The following is a 15766-nucleotide window of genomic DNA, read 5'->3' as shown; positions in this document are numbered from 1 at the left end:
GACGATATCTGTAATACCATCAAACATCCACATATGCCTATCCCAGATCCTTGGTAAGGACTCAATAGATAGACAAAAATGCCAAATACAGTCAGAACATCTGGCTGCTGTGTGATGATGATGATGATGATGATGATTAATAATAATAATAATGTCGGAAGGGACCTTGGAGGTCATCTAGTCCAGGGCTTTTCAACTGGTGGTACGCATACCACCTGTGATACATTGGCACCTGTGATGAAGAATTTAAAGAATTTAAAGGACAAAAGTCATTTAGTGTACAAATGTGCTGAAAAGCAAGACTAATTTGCGTGGACAGAACAGCATGGAGAAGTACTGTATAAGGCAGGGCTTTTCAACCAGTGGTATGGGTACCACCTGTGGTACATTGGCACCTGGCAGGTGGTACGCAACCATCCTAGTGGGGGAGGGAAATGAGCTGAACCGGCGGCAGCACCACACAAACCTGGCAAATGCCGCGTTCCTCTTTCCTCCAGAGGAGGTCAAAGGAAAAAGTTTGGCTCCTTTGCTGGTTTCTCTTTTTGAAACGTTGCTTTTTTGGGGGGAGGGAGTTTATCAAAGAGCAACTGTGGCCTGATTGGTTAGACTTACAAATGCCCATTTCCAAAGTAAATCCCTCGCTCGGCTTCCTTCATGGGATGCAAGTCTCGCGGAGCAGCCGTTTAAGACAGGGGCGGAGAACCTTGGCTCTTTTATGACTCGTGGACTTCAACTCCCAGAATTCCTGAGCCAGCCACGCTGAGGGGAAAGGGAGAGGTTTCCAAGCTGAGCCATGCTGGCTCAGGAATTCTGGGAGTTGAAGTCCACGAGTCATAAAAGACCCAGGTTTCCTCACCCCTGGTTTAAGATCTCTGAACTCTGGAGTCAATTTGAAACTTGCTCCTTGGCTGTGATGGATTATTGATTCAATCAATAATTAGAAGTTAACATCTACATTCCCATGAAAAAGAAATAGCTTTGGAAAAATATTAAACAGCCAGGAATATTAGGAAAAGAGGTAGAAAACCTAGCCCCAGAAACCAACTATTACAAATACGAAAGGCTGCTCCAAAAGAAACATCCATTTCCCTTCTTTTAGAAAAGTCAAGCCGAGGGTTTCTCTCTCTCTCTCTCTCTCTCCCTCTCCCTCTCCCACCTGGCTCAGTTAATAGCCTCTGGCAGACAGCCAAGAAACACAAAGCAAAAGAAACAATGTAGTGATAAGCGCTAGCCTTGAACAAACAAAAAGAAAGCTATTGGTTAAGTTTTTGGCACCTTGCAAGGCGACTGGTGATACTCGGATATTGCCATATCCTGAAAGTGGTATGATGGGTGAAAAGGTTGAAAAGCCCTGGACTAGAAGACCTCCAAGGTCCCTTCCAACTCTGTTATTGTATTCTATTCTAAAACAGTTTATTTGGTGGTGAATGAGAACCAGATCATAGTTAGAAGAACGGGCCTCCAGTAGACAATAGGGGTTGCAGCAAACCTCAGGGATGTCAAAATACTATTTGTGCAATGATGCATCATGCAATAGCAGTCATTATGTACTTGTTTCTCAATATGTTGCACAGGGATATAAACCACAATATATGCATGATGGTACCATCAATCACGTATCATGATTTCCCCTCCTTCCTGCTTTGCTCCTCCAAAGAATACCCACACCTGCAGCTCTCAAGACCGATCTTTTCAGCCCGGTGTTGGGGGAAAGTCTTTTAGAAGGAACTCCAGAATTTCCATCCGATTTGTGATGTGCAAATTTCCCCTTCCTTCTCAAGCTAAGGTTCATTTTGTCTACTGAACTGGGACACTATGTAGTTTCCTTGGCATTAATTTCCTAGTTTGATTCTATAGCACTGGATTTCCTGACAGCCTCTCACCCAATTACTAATCAGGTCTGCTTAGGCCTTTTAACCACCACCACAACAATAATAATAAAAAAGTTGGAAGGGACCTTGGAGGTCATCTAGACCAACCCCCTGCTCAGGCAGGAAACCCTATACCATTTCAGACAAATGGCTGTCCAGGCTCTTCTTAAAAACTTCCAGTGTTGGAGCATTCACCCCTTCTAGAGGCAGGTTGTTCCACCGATCAATTGTTCTCACTGTCAGGAAGTTTCTCCTTAGTTCTAGGTTGCTTCTTGTCCAGCCTTCAGGTGCTTTGTAGAATAGCTTGACTCCCTCTTCTTTGTGCAAGATTTGTGTTGAATACCTTTTCTTACCTGAGGCAAGATTTTTTTTCTTTGAGAAAACTACGGTACTAACATTGCCAGAAGAGCATTGTTTCAGTCCCTGGGTGAGCAGTCTCATCCTGTTTTACCTGTCCAGCAATGCAAGGGCATGGAGCAACCTTTTCTCTAACTCCCCCACCCCCTGGAATCAAGACTATGGAGAAAAGGTAGTCCAAGTTTTTATCAGCTCCCTGAAGAAGGAAATAAAATCATTAAACTTATTAAAAATGAAAATGTAGGAAGTCTATTATTGGAGAGGAAAATGTCACTTACAGCCATTGAGGGCACTTGACAAATTATTATGCGTGCCTCCTGCTTATTTCTGCTCCCAGGATTTTTTTTGTATGTGTGCACATGTACTATGTGTGTGCTTCCCTTTTCTCTCGGCTCTTCAGTATGCAAGTAGGAAAATTTTTAGATTTCAGAAACTCATGCCAGGAAAACAGAACTCAGCTGAGGCTCAGGCAACACCAACATAACCCCACCTGGCCTCTAGGCAACACGCCCTTAGGGACTCAAAGGACAGCACTGTTTATTCAAATTCCCTCGTTTGTCCACTATTTCTCTTTGCGAGCCCTACTGTTGGAGATCAGTGACATTTCTATTTGCCTTGGGCTACTTCAGACTGCTTGACTTTCCCAAACAAACACAAACCACCGACCCACAAACACAGTGACCTCTACTCTGCTCAGCTTTTATAGTCACACACCTTGCTGGGCTGGCTAGGAAGAAGTCTTAAAGGCACAGGGCACCAGCTGCCCAGGTGCTGGCCATTTTGCAGACAGACTTGTCTTCTCACATGCCTTTTTTCAGGAGTCAAAATTGGAAGAAAGGAATGCATAATTTATGTAAGTTCATAATGCAGAGGCCCAGGAAAAGTGCCTATACAGCAGACTACAATTCCAATGCACTGATAACACAGTGAGGGCAATGATGGGAAGGATTAGTGCTGCTCCATTTTTCTCTCTCATTCACTTCTACCCAAATATAGCTAGTTCTTGACTTACAACAGTTTGTTTAGTGACCATTTAAAGTTACAACAGCAGTGGAAAAAAGTGATTTATGACCGTTTTTCACACTTACCACTGTTGCAGCATCCCCACGGTCACGTGATGAAAATTCAGATGCTTGGCAATTGACTCATATTTATGACGGTTGCAATGTCCTAGGCGGGACATGGGATCACTTTTGTGACTTTCTGACGATGGGAAAGCCAGATTCACTTAACCGGGTTACTAACTTTTGCAGTGATTCACTTAACAACTGTGGCAAGAAAAGGACATAAAATGGGACAAAAACTCACTCAACTGTTTCACTTAGCAGCATAAATTTTGGGCTCAATTTTGGTTATAAGTTGAGGACTACCTGTAGGAATTTTATCTTCATCATCTAATTGTAATTGGTAGTTTTGGTAAATGATCGAACTGTTTGGGATGTCAGTCTCTTTTTTTGAGAATGTGGAAATAATGGAAGAGAAACAAGGAAACTTTATGCCTTACCCAACTTCTGTTTGTGCTGGCAAGTGTCACCAAGGTGTGTCCCTTTCCAAGCACAGTGGTAAAGTGAGGGGAGCAAGCGGGAGCCACCTGCTGTTATAAGCCATGATTCAGAGTCTGACTCCGACCTGAAATCTGACAGTGTTACTCCATCTGAACCTGTGCTTCAGGATGGTCAGCCTTGTGGTGCAGGATCTGAGGTGTGGCTTGGTAACATGCAAGAGACCAGAAGTTGCCTTTAAGCTTTATGTGTTTATTCAGCTGAACAAAGACGGCCACCTCTAAAAGAGAGAAAGCCCCAAATGACAAGAAATCTTGTATTTATACTCTTTGATTACATAAGCAATCCATCCAGCAAAGCTGGCACACATAACAGAAAGAATTCACCCAGAAAGGCTAGCCCACTATAGATAAGAGAAAGAATAGAAATAGCTAAAAGTGTTCTTTTTGGGTATTTTCCTAGACACTGGATGTTCTGCAGTATCTTGGGACATTGGGTGTTTCCCTGGGTAACCTTTCATGATTGTGCAAGTACCCGGAGATAGTGGGGCCATCTGCACTTATGCACAAGCTATGCTTTCTCCTGATTCCTGGTCAACAGCCTCAGGAATCGGGAAGCCAGGGTTCAATGAAGGCTGATCAGCCACAGGCATATCCAGCTGCAGAAATCAGATGACAAGGCAAGGATCCAGAAAAATCCAGAGATGAGCAGAGCAATGCTCCTCAATGAGGCTTCTCATTAGGCAAAAGGCAAGGCATATGTAATTTACAGAGATTGACCCTTTCACTTTCTAGCTCTTCCATCTTGTTTATAATTCTTGACCAGTTGACTACCTAATTTGGCACCCCATGACTCTCAGAATATATTTGGACTACTCTATGGTTTATCACACTGTGTTCAGCTTTCTTCAGGCAAACTCTCTTGCTAGGCATTGGACTCACATTGCTGTTATCTGCCTAAAAACTGTAGTAAATCTGTCAGCTCCAAACTCCTGTTTATGCCCATTGGCAACATGTACAATGCAAGGAGTGTCTTCTGCCAAACTCTTCTTGGCAATGGAAGTTTTCAGTTGTGGTTCTAGTCAGACAAAGACATCTACGGATACAATGCAGCAGCAAACTGATTGATGAAGTTGTCATAGCAACTTTTTTTTTTTGCAAAGTATCATCCTTTCCTAATCAGCTGGATAGATGACTGTGCTCCGCTCTGTTAATTTCACCTGTTGTAGCATTGTTGGCTGTGCTCATGAGGCTGCTTTAGAAGGCTGTAGGGCAGGATGGGAATTAAGCCACCTGCTCAGATAATTAATGGGGGCAAAATTCCTCCCCAAGGGTGCAAAAAAACTCCAAACAACAACAGCCATAAGAGGTATATTGCATTTTTGTTTCTTTTCACAATAACTTCTGGGTTGTGTGGGTGGAGTCTTTCCTTCGTTGCTACAGGTTAAAAGCATTAATACTCACCCTCTGCTAGCACCATTGCCCTAGCAGCTTCCTTGGCTTATAACATGCATTTCTCTCTCATCATAAATGCTAGTCTCTAAATGTAATGGTGATTATGCAGGTGGATTTAAAACTATAAGAATCGCTGCCCAGGATGAGGGCAAGGAGAGCCTTCAGGATTTTTGGCATCACGGTCAGGTAGGCAAACTGTGGAGTAGAGAGACAGGAACATGTTTTATGTTGGAGAAGTCCCAGGGTCACCTTCCCCCCCCCCAAGTATTCTTCTAGCTTCTTTTTTTATGGGATCACATGGGGGAAACACTTAGGGAACATGGAGAGGCTTTTCTTGTCAGGAACAGAGTTCAGGAATTGCTGGAATAGAGTATTAAGTGGTCTCAGATGGTATAAAAAGATGGCCGTGCTTCCTAGCATCTAACATTGTTTCAAGAACAATAAAGGGGTCACTTTGGAAATACTGCAAGGAGTTGGGATGCAAGAAACAAAGATTGGGATAATTAACTTGACTTTAGCAAGGTGTTTGAGGGAACTAGTAGCACTTGCTCAACACCATTTTGTAGCAGGAAGCTAAGACACACAGAACGCTTTTAGTTTCAGAAAATATATGAGAACAATCAAGCAAGTTGATAATTCTTCTCAGCTAATGATTCGGGTCAGTTTCACATAGGAAATGAAGAAGTACATAATGATTTGTGTTTCAGAAAGGAACTGATCAAGATCAGGTTTATTATGTTCCAGAAATTTAGTTTGGATAGGAAATGAAGAAGTACATAATGATTTGTGTTTCAGAAAGGAACTGATCAAGATCAGGTTTATTATGTTCCAGAAATTTAGTTTGGATAGGAAATGAAGAAGTACATAATGATTTGTGTTTCAGAAAGGAACTGATCAAGATCAGGTTTATTGTGTTCCAGAAATTTAGTTTGGATAGGAAATTAGGTAAGGACTGTATTGCATCTATAAATGTGTACATGAATGAATACATGTTTAAGATAATTGCTCATTTGTGAAAAATGCATACAGTAATATAGAGTTGAATGGATCCTAAAGGTAGCAAATTAGACTTGTTTTAGTTAATGGTATAACCAGAGTATAAACCATATTGCTATACAACTTCAGTAAAGTTTTTAATAACATTGCACACTTATCCAGAACAGCCATATCAACATATAATGAACATTTATATTCAGTGGCCAGTGCCACTACATCCTTAATATCTAAGTTCAAAAACCAGGTTGAAAAAGATAAAGGACAATTTCTTTGGTTATCATATTGAGGTATTCTCATTGTGCTCTTTTTCATTTATTTTATTGTTCTATTATCTTATGTATGTTTTGTTTATACTCTTTTCATTTCTCCCTTTTTATTGCTGTTGGAGGCAAATAAATTTAACAAATCTATCACCAGTGCCGCAATGTAACTTTATAGGTTAAGAGACAAATCCATTTGTAATCACTCTATTTACTAGGTAAAAACAGCAAATTGAAATCCAGTGAGCAAAAAGTAATGGAAACCTGTTCCTTCCTAGAAGACCGTTCCTAAATTAAATCTACAATTTACAAATCCAGACTGAAATTCAGTCAAAGGCCTTTTCAGCATCCAGTGAATATAGAACAGCTGATTCCAATTTATGTATCACATTATTCAGTGTATCATAGTGCATAGTGTCAGATGATTGTATTTTAAAGAAAGCCAAACTGAAAAAAGCAGATTTATACATTGTATAAGGCATGAAAACCAGATGTCATGGTTCTGACAGAGACATATAAAGCAGAACTCCGAGGCTTGCAAGGCCAAGGCAACGGATTTGGCTGGGATACAGGACTTGGTATCACAACTGGTTGGGGGATGCGTGAAGTAGCACAGGCCCTGGCAGTTGGGCTGGAACTCCGGTGAGGGAGGGGGAAGAGGGGTAATTCTTGGCATTTCCCCCCATGGTACCCATCTCCTGAGCAATAGAAATCGTATCCTTTACCTCCAGCCTGCCGAACGTCTCTTTGAGTGAGGGGCTGTGGACTTCTGTTTGAGTGAGGGGCTGTGGACTGCGGACTTAAATCTCCACTCTCCGGAGTCATCTCATCCCATCTACCCCCTTTCCTTTCCTTTCCTTTCCTTTCTTTTTCTTTTAAAAATTTTTTAATTGATTTTTTAAAGACAATTCAAAAGGACTTACTCAACAAACGTGTTGTCTGAGTTATCATTCACTAGTACAAATTTAATTCCTAATCCCTTGTTCTTTTCTCTGGCCATTGATAAAATGAGTGCCAAGTTTGAAAGCATTCTGTTTCTTCTTTTTCTTTCAACCTCAGAGTAAGTCTGTCCATTTCTGCACAATCTAGTATTTTTTTTAACTATTTCTTCCTCTGGCGGTATTTCTTCATTTTTCCAATATTATGTGAATATGATTCTTGCCGCTGTTATCACATGTAAAATCAAGTGTATACTTTGTTTATCAAACTTTTCTGTCATTATACCTAGTAAAAAAAGTTCAGGTTTAAAATCTGTGGACCCCTTTCCTTTCTTGCTGTCCATAGACGAAGAACCCTGGGATGGCAGCAATAAGAGCTGAGGGGCAGCCTTGGTTTGAAAGAGGTCCGCTAGGGCTGTAGTTCCTTCCTGTGGTACCAGCTTCCCAGGATGGATCACCCTGGTCTTTGGCCGAGCCATTGCCAGTGATGCCTCCTCGCTGGCTGGAGCGCCATCCTGCACCCCATTGTGGCTAGCAGCGGTTTCAATTTTGTCCTCCACCTCGAGTCTTTGCCAAGTTTTTATTGCTCTCCCAAAAGTGAATGGATAGGCAGTCGGGGCCAGCACCCGAGAAAGGAGGAGGAGGAGACTTGGCTTAATGTCAGGGTTCCGACAGACAGAGATGAATAAAGCAGAATTCCAAGGCTTGCAAATTTCTCAAAGAACATGTCAAAGCAAGAAGATCCGATGTTAGCAGCGTTGACAACATGTTTATTAGTTACAGAGTATCGGCATGGTCAAAAGTGAAAGCAAGTCTGGACATGCATGTAGCAATTCCCTAATACAAAGTTTAAAAAAATCCCACCCTTAAAACTATGCAAGCAATTATGTTCCCCAATACATATTCTCGCCAGCCTGCAATCTCTGGAGCTGCCGATGATCTTGGTTCCCATGGAAGAAAAGATTATTTTGACTAGCGAAGCACCTGGGCAACCCCCTTCCTTCCGTTCTATGTGGCAACTAAAAATGAGTAGGAGAAATGGCTCATTTGTATAGTTGACACTAGACGTTAAAACTGTATAGATACTGTCCCAAAGGTGCTTTTCGAAAGGTAACTGGACTTCTTTGTTTTGACTTTCTCTGGACAAGAAAATCCAGTTGCCTTTTGAAGAACACCTTTGAGAATTTCCATAGGCATGCATAGACACTGTTGCAATACTGATCAGTTGATGGTTAGAGCTTCTATTAATTTTCTGGATAAGATTTAATGCTGTTAAAATGATAATACTTTATGTAGTGAATGATTAATGTATATTTATCTCGAGATTAAAGTGCATTTGCAGAGGGATTCCAGGGTTAGGTTCCATCACATGGGGAAAATAACGGGAATGTTTTTTTATAGTCAACTAAAGCCCTTTAAACGTTCTTTACCTAAATGAGGTTTTGTTATGATGATGGCAGCTTTCACCTACCAGATTTTCAACTACTATATAATTGGGCTTTTATTTTAACAGCTGTATTCATTTGGAGTGAGAATTTTTATCAATATCTTTTTGCACCTACCTGATGAGACTTCATAGCAGGTTTTAGGATCCAGTGTTTTGTCTTTCCTGCCATCCATGAAAGCTGCTAGGCACATTTAGTCATTAATTGGTAAGTGATTAGGTTTTGAATTGCATTGATGCTGCAACACTACAATTTTGGAAAGAAATGTTTTTGTTAAGGATCTTTGTGTGATCATCTATATTCCTAAAATAGGGAATTTGTCATCAGAAGATGATATTTGGTGCCATAGAACCTGGACGATAGCCAAGGGAATAATTTTATATAAATAGAAGAAAAAATGATCTTCCTGATTTTATGGACTTGATTTAAGATAGGAACCTACTATCTATTTTTGAAAAGTGTTTGGTTCTGAAAAGAGCAGTATATTTCTAAGTTAATTAGGTTAAAATTAATCCATATCTCTGACTATTATACAGTGTGTGTGTGTGTGTGTGTGTGTGTGTGCGCGCGCGCGCTTGCGCGCTTTTATTGCTGGGTTTATCTTAATCACCATAACATATCTAAAGTCTTTTTCTTCACTGTATGATTACTGTTTTTTCCCTTTTCTTATCATAGTAGTTGTATTTCACTGTAGAAAATAATTTTTTGGGGAAAAAAGGCAAGAACTTTATTTGAGAGAGCAAGCAGTTTCAAAATTCTGTGTTTACATGGAAATGCATAGTTATTGTTTTACTGGAATAGAATAGAATTTACATTTTTAAAATTCTGAATCTTGGAATTACTTTTGAGAATCAGAAGGAAATGGGGATCATTTGTCTTCTACAGCAAAATACATTATTTGCACATTGTTAAGCAAATAAAAAATTCTTGCAGACTGCTACTAATCTGTAGGACTGATTAGGTATGTGGGAAGCGGTCAAAAGGAAGATTGTGTTTAAAAATGGGCTGGAATCAGCCAAAAAAAATTATACAAAACTTCTTGTTACTCTGTGTTTCTTTCTACCTGCAGTGTAACTTCTAAATCACAACAGAACAGAACTTTCTCATGCAAAAGAAAAGTGGTGATGAAAAATGTGCTAGATCTGTCTAGAGCAGAGAGAATCAAGCATTCAAAAAATGCTTAACTTGACTCTGCTGGTGTGTCACATATACACAACCCTTCCCCCAAACCAAAATAAAAAAGAATTGTCTATTTTCCCACCCCCATCTAGGCCACATTTCTTCCTCTTGGTTCCCTGCCTGCCCTGCCCTCCCCAGCTCATGTGTATATGCAACACACAGATATGATGAAAGTAAATGTCTACAGCATGTCATTTTGTTACTCTTATGGCCACTTTTGAGGAAATGGCGGGAAGGCATTACCGAACAACTGCTCTTCAGGTTTTCCTTACCTTGTTTTCTTAAAAGGTTAAATCATGGCAACTGGACCAAAGTTTATTCAAACCGAGGCAAGTTTTGGTTTCTCCCCAAAATAAAAAGCAACATGTAAATAACTTATCTTTTAAAGATACTTTTGGCCTGGATGATTGAATCTTCCATTTACATGTTGCTTTTCATTTTGGGGAGAAACCCCCTGCAGTCTGTATGGTAAGAGTTGATTCATTCCAATGACTAATCTGACTTTCATTTTGACTGAAGAAGTTACTTGGATGAGTAACGAAACTTGTCTAGGCTTGAATAAACTTTGGTCCACTTGCCATGGTTTAACCTTTTAAGATACTGGATGGTTGAATCTTCATTTACATCTTACCTTGCTTTGTTATCCTACTCTTACCTCAGAAATAGTTCCCAACTACCAGTATCTTACTTGGGCTTAAATGGAAAGGAAAATGGATTGGGGTGGAGGCAAACTCAGATCACAGTTCTTACCCCAAGCAACAGGGATGAACACAATGAAGACAACCAAACTGAATGGCTGCTTTGCAGGGACGGCAAGTTGGGTTCTCAGTAGGGCACTGGCAATGCATCCTTCCTTTCTCTCCATTGGTCCTGACGGAAAGGGTGATTAAGGGATTCAATGTCTTCCTATGAACTGGTATCCCAAGCTCATTTCATGCCCTAAGACAAGATCCCTTTCTCTTTTTCATTTCCCTTTCTTCTCTCTCTCTCTCTCCCTCTCACTGTGCTCCAGGATGCGTCCTGTCCAAAAATTTGTGTGTGCACTGATGGTGCTGATAGCATCCCTGGCTTTGCTGTATCTTCACGTGTGGTCGCCAAAGCATTACAGTACCGTGGACTTGCGACATCGGTTTGATCAGCTACCCGGGCTTTTGTTGCCCGATCATCTGCTGGTGCCTGACAAGAAATATGCACACATTGCTTTCCGGATCAAAGAGGACATTCTTCAGTAAGGCAGATTTCTTTATACCCCCAAGGTTCACATTGTACTTCCCCTTTTTTGTATTTTGCAGCATTTTATTTTTGTAATTGTGTGTTTTACTTCCTTTTTTAAAATTTGCAAATGTGTTCTGCCAAGAAGTTCTCTTTTCTTCCTTCTCCTGCCTACAATTACCCAGGTTTATTCCTTCTCTTCCCTTCCTGCCCCCTTCTCTGAGGATTGACAATCTGATCATCAAAGAGACCTGGCACTTCTGCATATTTAGGCTGGATGTAGGGTCCAGAGCAGTGATAGCGAAATGTTTAGAGACCAAGTGCCCAAACTGCAACCCGAAACCCACTTATTTATTGCAAAATGCCAACATGGCAATTTAATCTGAATACTGAGGTTTTAGCTTAGAAAAAACAACTCATACATTAACATCTTTTGTCTTAAAAGAAAAACACAATAACAAAGCTTTGAATGATACAAACAACTTTTTGCTGAAAGGTAAAAGTTTTCATTTCGCATGCTTTTGAACAATTAATGTAATTTTTGCTGTTGTATGCATGCTAATAATTTGTCTAACCTTGGCTTATACTTTGTAAGTTTGAGAGGCACACATGCAGCACTCAGGTCATCTGTTAGTCTGTTTCTGGTGTTTGATATGATTCAAAGCTGAAAACAGTGCACTCACTCCGGAGGCTTGTTTTGGCTAGGAAGTGGCTTGAGAAATGGCTTTTCCCTGCGAAAACTTAGCCAAAGAGCAAGGCACGCATGCCCACAGAGAGGGCTCCGAGTGCCCCCTCTGGCACGCGTGCCATAGGTTTGCCACCACTGGTCCAGAGACTTGGTAAACAGCTTACATATTACACATCAGCAAATCATGCAGCCAGTTGATTTTCTATTTTAAAATTGTCACCTTAAGTTGGCAAGGGTTGGAGAAAATCTTGCATTCTTGGTGCTTGTTTCAACCAGCACAGGGCTTGAGTGGCTGAATCTGGGCCGATAAATGTGTACATTGCAAGAAGAATGATGGCCTCCAAATCAGTCATTGGAGTTGTGAAACAAGCAACACATCCAACAGAGAGCACAGTATTCCAAAGTTGAATGACTAGAAGGGTTGCCATCTTCCCCTGGGTTGCCCTTTAGTGAAGGGCTACAGCTGCACACAGTATGAATGAATCTGCAGGTGGCCATCCTCCCTTCTACCTGGCTCTTCAGATATTAAGCATGCCTTCGGCCATTTTCAAGGGCCCTTTGTCCATACTTAGTGTCCAGCCTATCTATTGTGAAAAGTAAATATTTTTCTTAAACATTCTTAGACATAAATGGTTGCTCATTTGCTGAAGTGTCTTGCTGTGCAAGATGGGCATCTCTACACTGCCTGATTGTGACCTAAAGTAACCAGAACATTCTTCTGCAGTGTTGAGTGTTGTATCTCCATCCCTTTGGCAGGCTTCTTCCTAAAAATTCCTGTAAATGTGAGGCACGAGCAAGTTTGAACCTGCCCTTTCAGAGAGAGCTCTTTGGTCAGGAGTACTCTGTGGAATTTACCAATGCCTTTGAGCCTTCTGACCTGGCGGACATCAACAGCAAACGGGAACAGGAATACCATGGTTATCAACAAAGGTGAGTAATGGCTAGAGCTGGGCATAATCTGTATAATCTTTGATTGCATCGAGCACTGGATGACGAGGCACCTCAAGAAGCTGATTTTGGCCATTAAGGCTTCTATGAGACAAGTGGCCACTAGTAATGAGCAACATGACCAATGAACAGAATCCAGGGTACCTGATATATAGGAGGCAACAAGCACGTGCAGAAATATGCTTGACATAATCTTACATAAAATATGAACAATTTGGATTTTATAATATGTTGCTGTATTGTATCAAACATGAAAAGAGAAGATTGTAAAATCCATAGGATTCAAGGTTTTCCTTTCCAATATCTAAACCTATTTAGCCGGAATGTGTTCAGTCCAAGTTTAGAGAGTAATCATGCATAGATTGTTTTATATCTCAAGCAGAAAAGAGCATTGGTAAATAAGATCAAGACATTCCTGACTAAAGTTTTCATACAAACTTATGCAAATCAGCTTGGTAGACTTCCTTCACAGGGCTTTCCATGATGAGAGCACTAAAACTATAAAAGCCATCTTGCTTGTTGTTCTTTTTCTTTCTAGCCATTAGAAACCTATGATGGATGATGGCTTGTAAGTTATATAAGAGGAAGCCTTTATTAAGGAAACTGGTCCCGATCAAGAGTTTACATTTCTCCCATATTGGAAATTAACAAGCTTCTTAAAGAATTGGTATATTCTCAGCAGCCAGTCCTGAAAATAAGTGGTATTCATAATTTGCATTGGTGGCATTTTTTGATGGCATTTTTTGGTGACAGTTGCCCCAAGGGTTAAGGGCAGCACCTTTTCAGCTGGGATCAGCTTGGCATGTAAACATGGTGTTCATGCTGTGAAATTTTCATTAATTGTTTTCCGCAGTATGGCTTATTTTTGGTTGAAAACAGTGAGACAGACATAGTCTTTCCACCCAGCCAGCAGCTTTCAGCAGCTCATAGAATCAGGGTTTGTTTGACAGATGCTAGTTCCCCATGCCACCAAACAAAGCACAAACAGACCCAACCCTTTCCACACCCATTGCATGATTTACAAACATGGTTGCCTCTCGCCCCCAGTCAGATCCCCTCTCAACTTGCAGGCTTTCTGTTATGATGAGAGAGTCTTTGAACCAAGGAAAAAAGACAGAGCAAATTAAATTTGTAGGGAACCTAATAATCTTCCAGACATTTATTGCTAAATTCTAACAATATCTCTTACCACTGATATACTGGCTGTCGAGAGTTATTGTTTAGCAATTGATAAAGGGTAAACCAAGAAGGTTTTTTTTTAAAAAAAGAAATCAATAACATTCTGAATGTCGTTAATGGCAAATGACTTCCCTATATGGTTATGAAGAAAATAAAATACATATTTTCCCCAGGACATTGGGAATTGAGCTCAACTTGAAGAAAGCTTTAGTGAACCTCTGTTAAGATACCATTTCTGTTTTTAGGCTAAAGTAATCCATTATTTTACTTGAAGTAGTTTTCCAGTAGCACTCAATGCTGTCCTTGAGCATTTAAATCAGGAGTGTCCAACCCTGGCAAAAGTTGATCATTGAAAAATTCACATCAAACATCTTTAAGAACAGCCTTTGCCTGGTGCGTTCAATATGGATTGTAATAGAACTCTGATTATATTCAGGGATGGGAGAGAAAGATGTGTTCAGTGGATCTGAAAGATATCATCTGGAGAAGATGACACTGCACTACCAAGTAATTCCCTTGCTCTTTTTAGACCTGCCTCTAAAGGCAAATAACATAGATATGAAATTATCCAGAAATTGCCCATGTGATCAGATCTATTTTTGGAACATACTTCTTAGAAGCTAGAAAAATATGAGATAGATAGCACAGCACCAGATGAGTTTGTAACTGGCTTACATATTGTACTTGATGTGTAGTCCTTAAAGGACATCCACATGGAGGGAAGTAAGCAGTGGGGTACCTCAGGGTTCCGTTTTAGGCCCAATACTCTTCAATATCTTCATAAACGATCTAGACGAGGGAATAGAAGGGGAAATTCATCAGATTTGCAGATGACATTAAACTGGCAGGAATAACCAACACCCCAGAAGACAAGCTCAAGATCTAAAAAGATCTTGACAGACTTATATGCAGTGCCCCATCTAACAAAATGAAATTTAATGAAGATAAAAAGTAAGGTTTACAATTAGGCAAGAAAAACCAACTGTATAGGTACAGACTAGGTGAAACATGGCTTAATGCCAGTAACTGTGAGAGGGATCTTGGAGTCCTAGTGGACAATCACTTAAATAAGAGCCAAGAGTGTACAGCAGCAGCCAAAAAAAGCCAATACAATCCTGGGCTGCATGAATAGAGGGATAGATCAAGATCATGTGAAATTCTAGTACTGCTTTACAAAGCCTTAGTAAGACCACACTTGGAATATTGCATCCAGTTTTGGTCACCACAATACAAAAAAGATGTTGAGACTCTGGAAAGAGCGCAGAGAAAAGCAACAAGAATGATTACGGGGCTGGAGGCTAAAACATACTAAGAATGATTACAGGAATTAGGTATGTCTAGTCTAATGACGCGGTGGCTCACTGGTTAGGACGCTGAGCTTGTCGATCAGAAGGTCGGCAGTTTGGCGGGTTGAATCCTGAGTGCCGCGTAACAGAGTGAGCGCCTGTTACTCATCCCAGCTTCTGCCAACCTAGCAGTTCGAAAGCACGTAAAAATGCAAGTAGAAAAATAGGGACCACTACGGTGGGAAGGTAACAGCATTCCGTGCGCCTCTGGCATCTAGTCATGCCGGCCACATGACCACGGAGATGTCCTTGGACAAACGCTGTCTCTTCGGCTTTTGTGTGCCCAAAACTCTTTTAAAATCAATAACATTAAAAATCTCCCATTGCCCTTCCATTCCTTAAGCTGGGGGCTTCCCGATACTCCCATGCTACACCTTTGCTCCGCGAGCTG

The 15766-nt window shown here is 40.7% G+C and overlaps 1 protein-coding gene and 1 long non-coding RNA gene across 3 annotated transcripts in view; both read left to right on the top strand.

The window, feature by feature from the left end:
* LOC308664294 overlaps positions 1-15766 on the top strand; it is a 359871-nt gene that overhangs the window by 316909 nt on the left and 27196 nt on the right. The gene's annotated exons all lie outside the window — the stretch shown is intronic.
* The window catches only part of B4GALNT1 (beta-1,4-N-acetyl-galactosaminyltransferase 1), a 108510-nt gene that overhangs the window by 65548 nt on the left and 27196 nt on the right, over positions 1-15766 (top strand). The window contains exons 2-3 of one of the 2 annotated variants that reach the window (XM_081321381.1): positions 11015-11230; positions 12659-12832. In XM_081321381.1, the coding sequence (XP_081177507.1) occupies positions 11016-11230; positions 12659-12832 (389 nt within the window). In that variant the 5' untranslated portion in view covers position 11015. Of the gene's footprint in view, positions 1-9955; positions 11231-12658; positions 12833-15766 lie in introns of those variants that run through there. The other variant, XM_081321380.1, reaches the window with a different exon arrangement.

The sequence above is a fragment of the Vipera berus genome, assembly GCF_964194415.1.
Source record: "Vipera berus genome assembly, chromosome: 2".
Taxonomy (NCBI): Eukaryota; Metazoa; Chordata; class Lepidosauria; order Squamata; family Viperidae; genus Vipera; species Vipera berus.
This window is presented reverse-complemented; position numbering and strand designations above follow the sequence as displayed.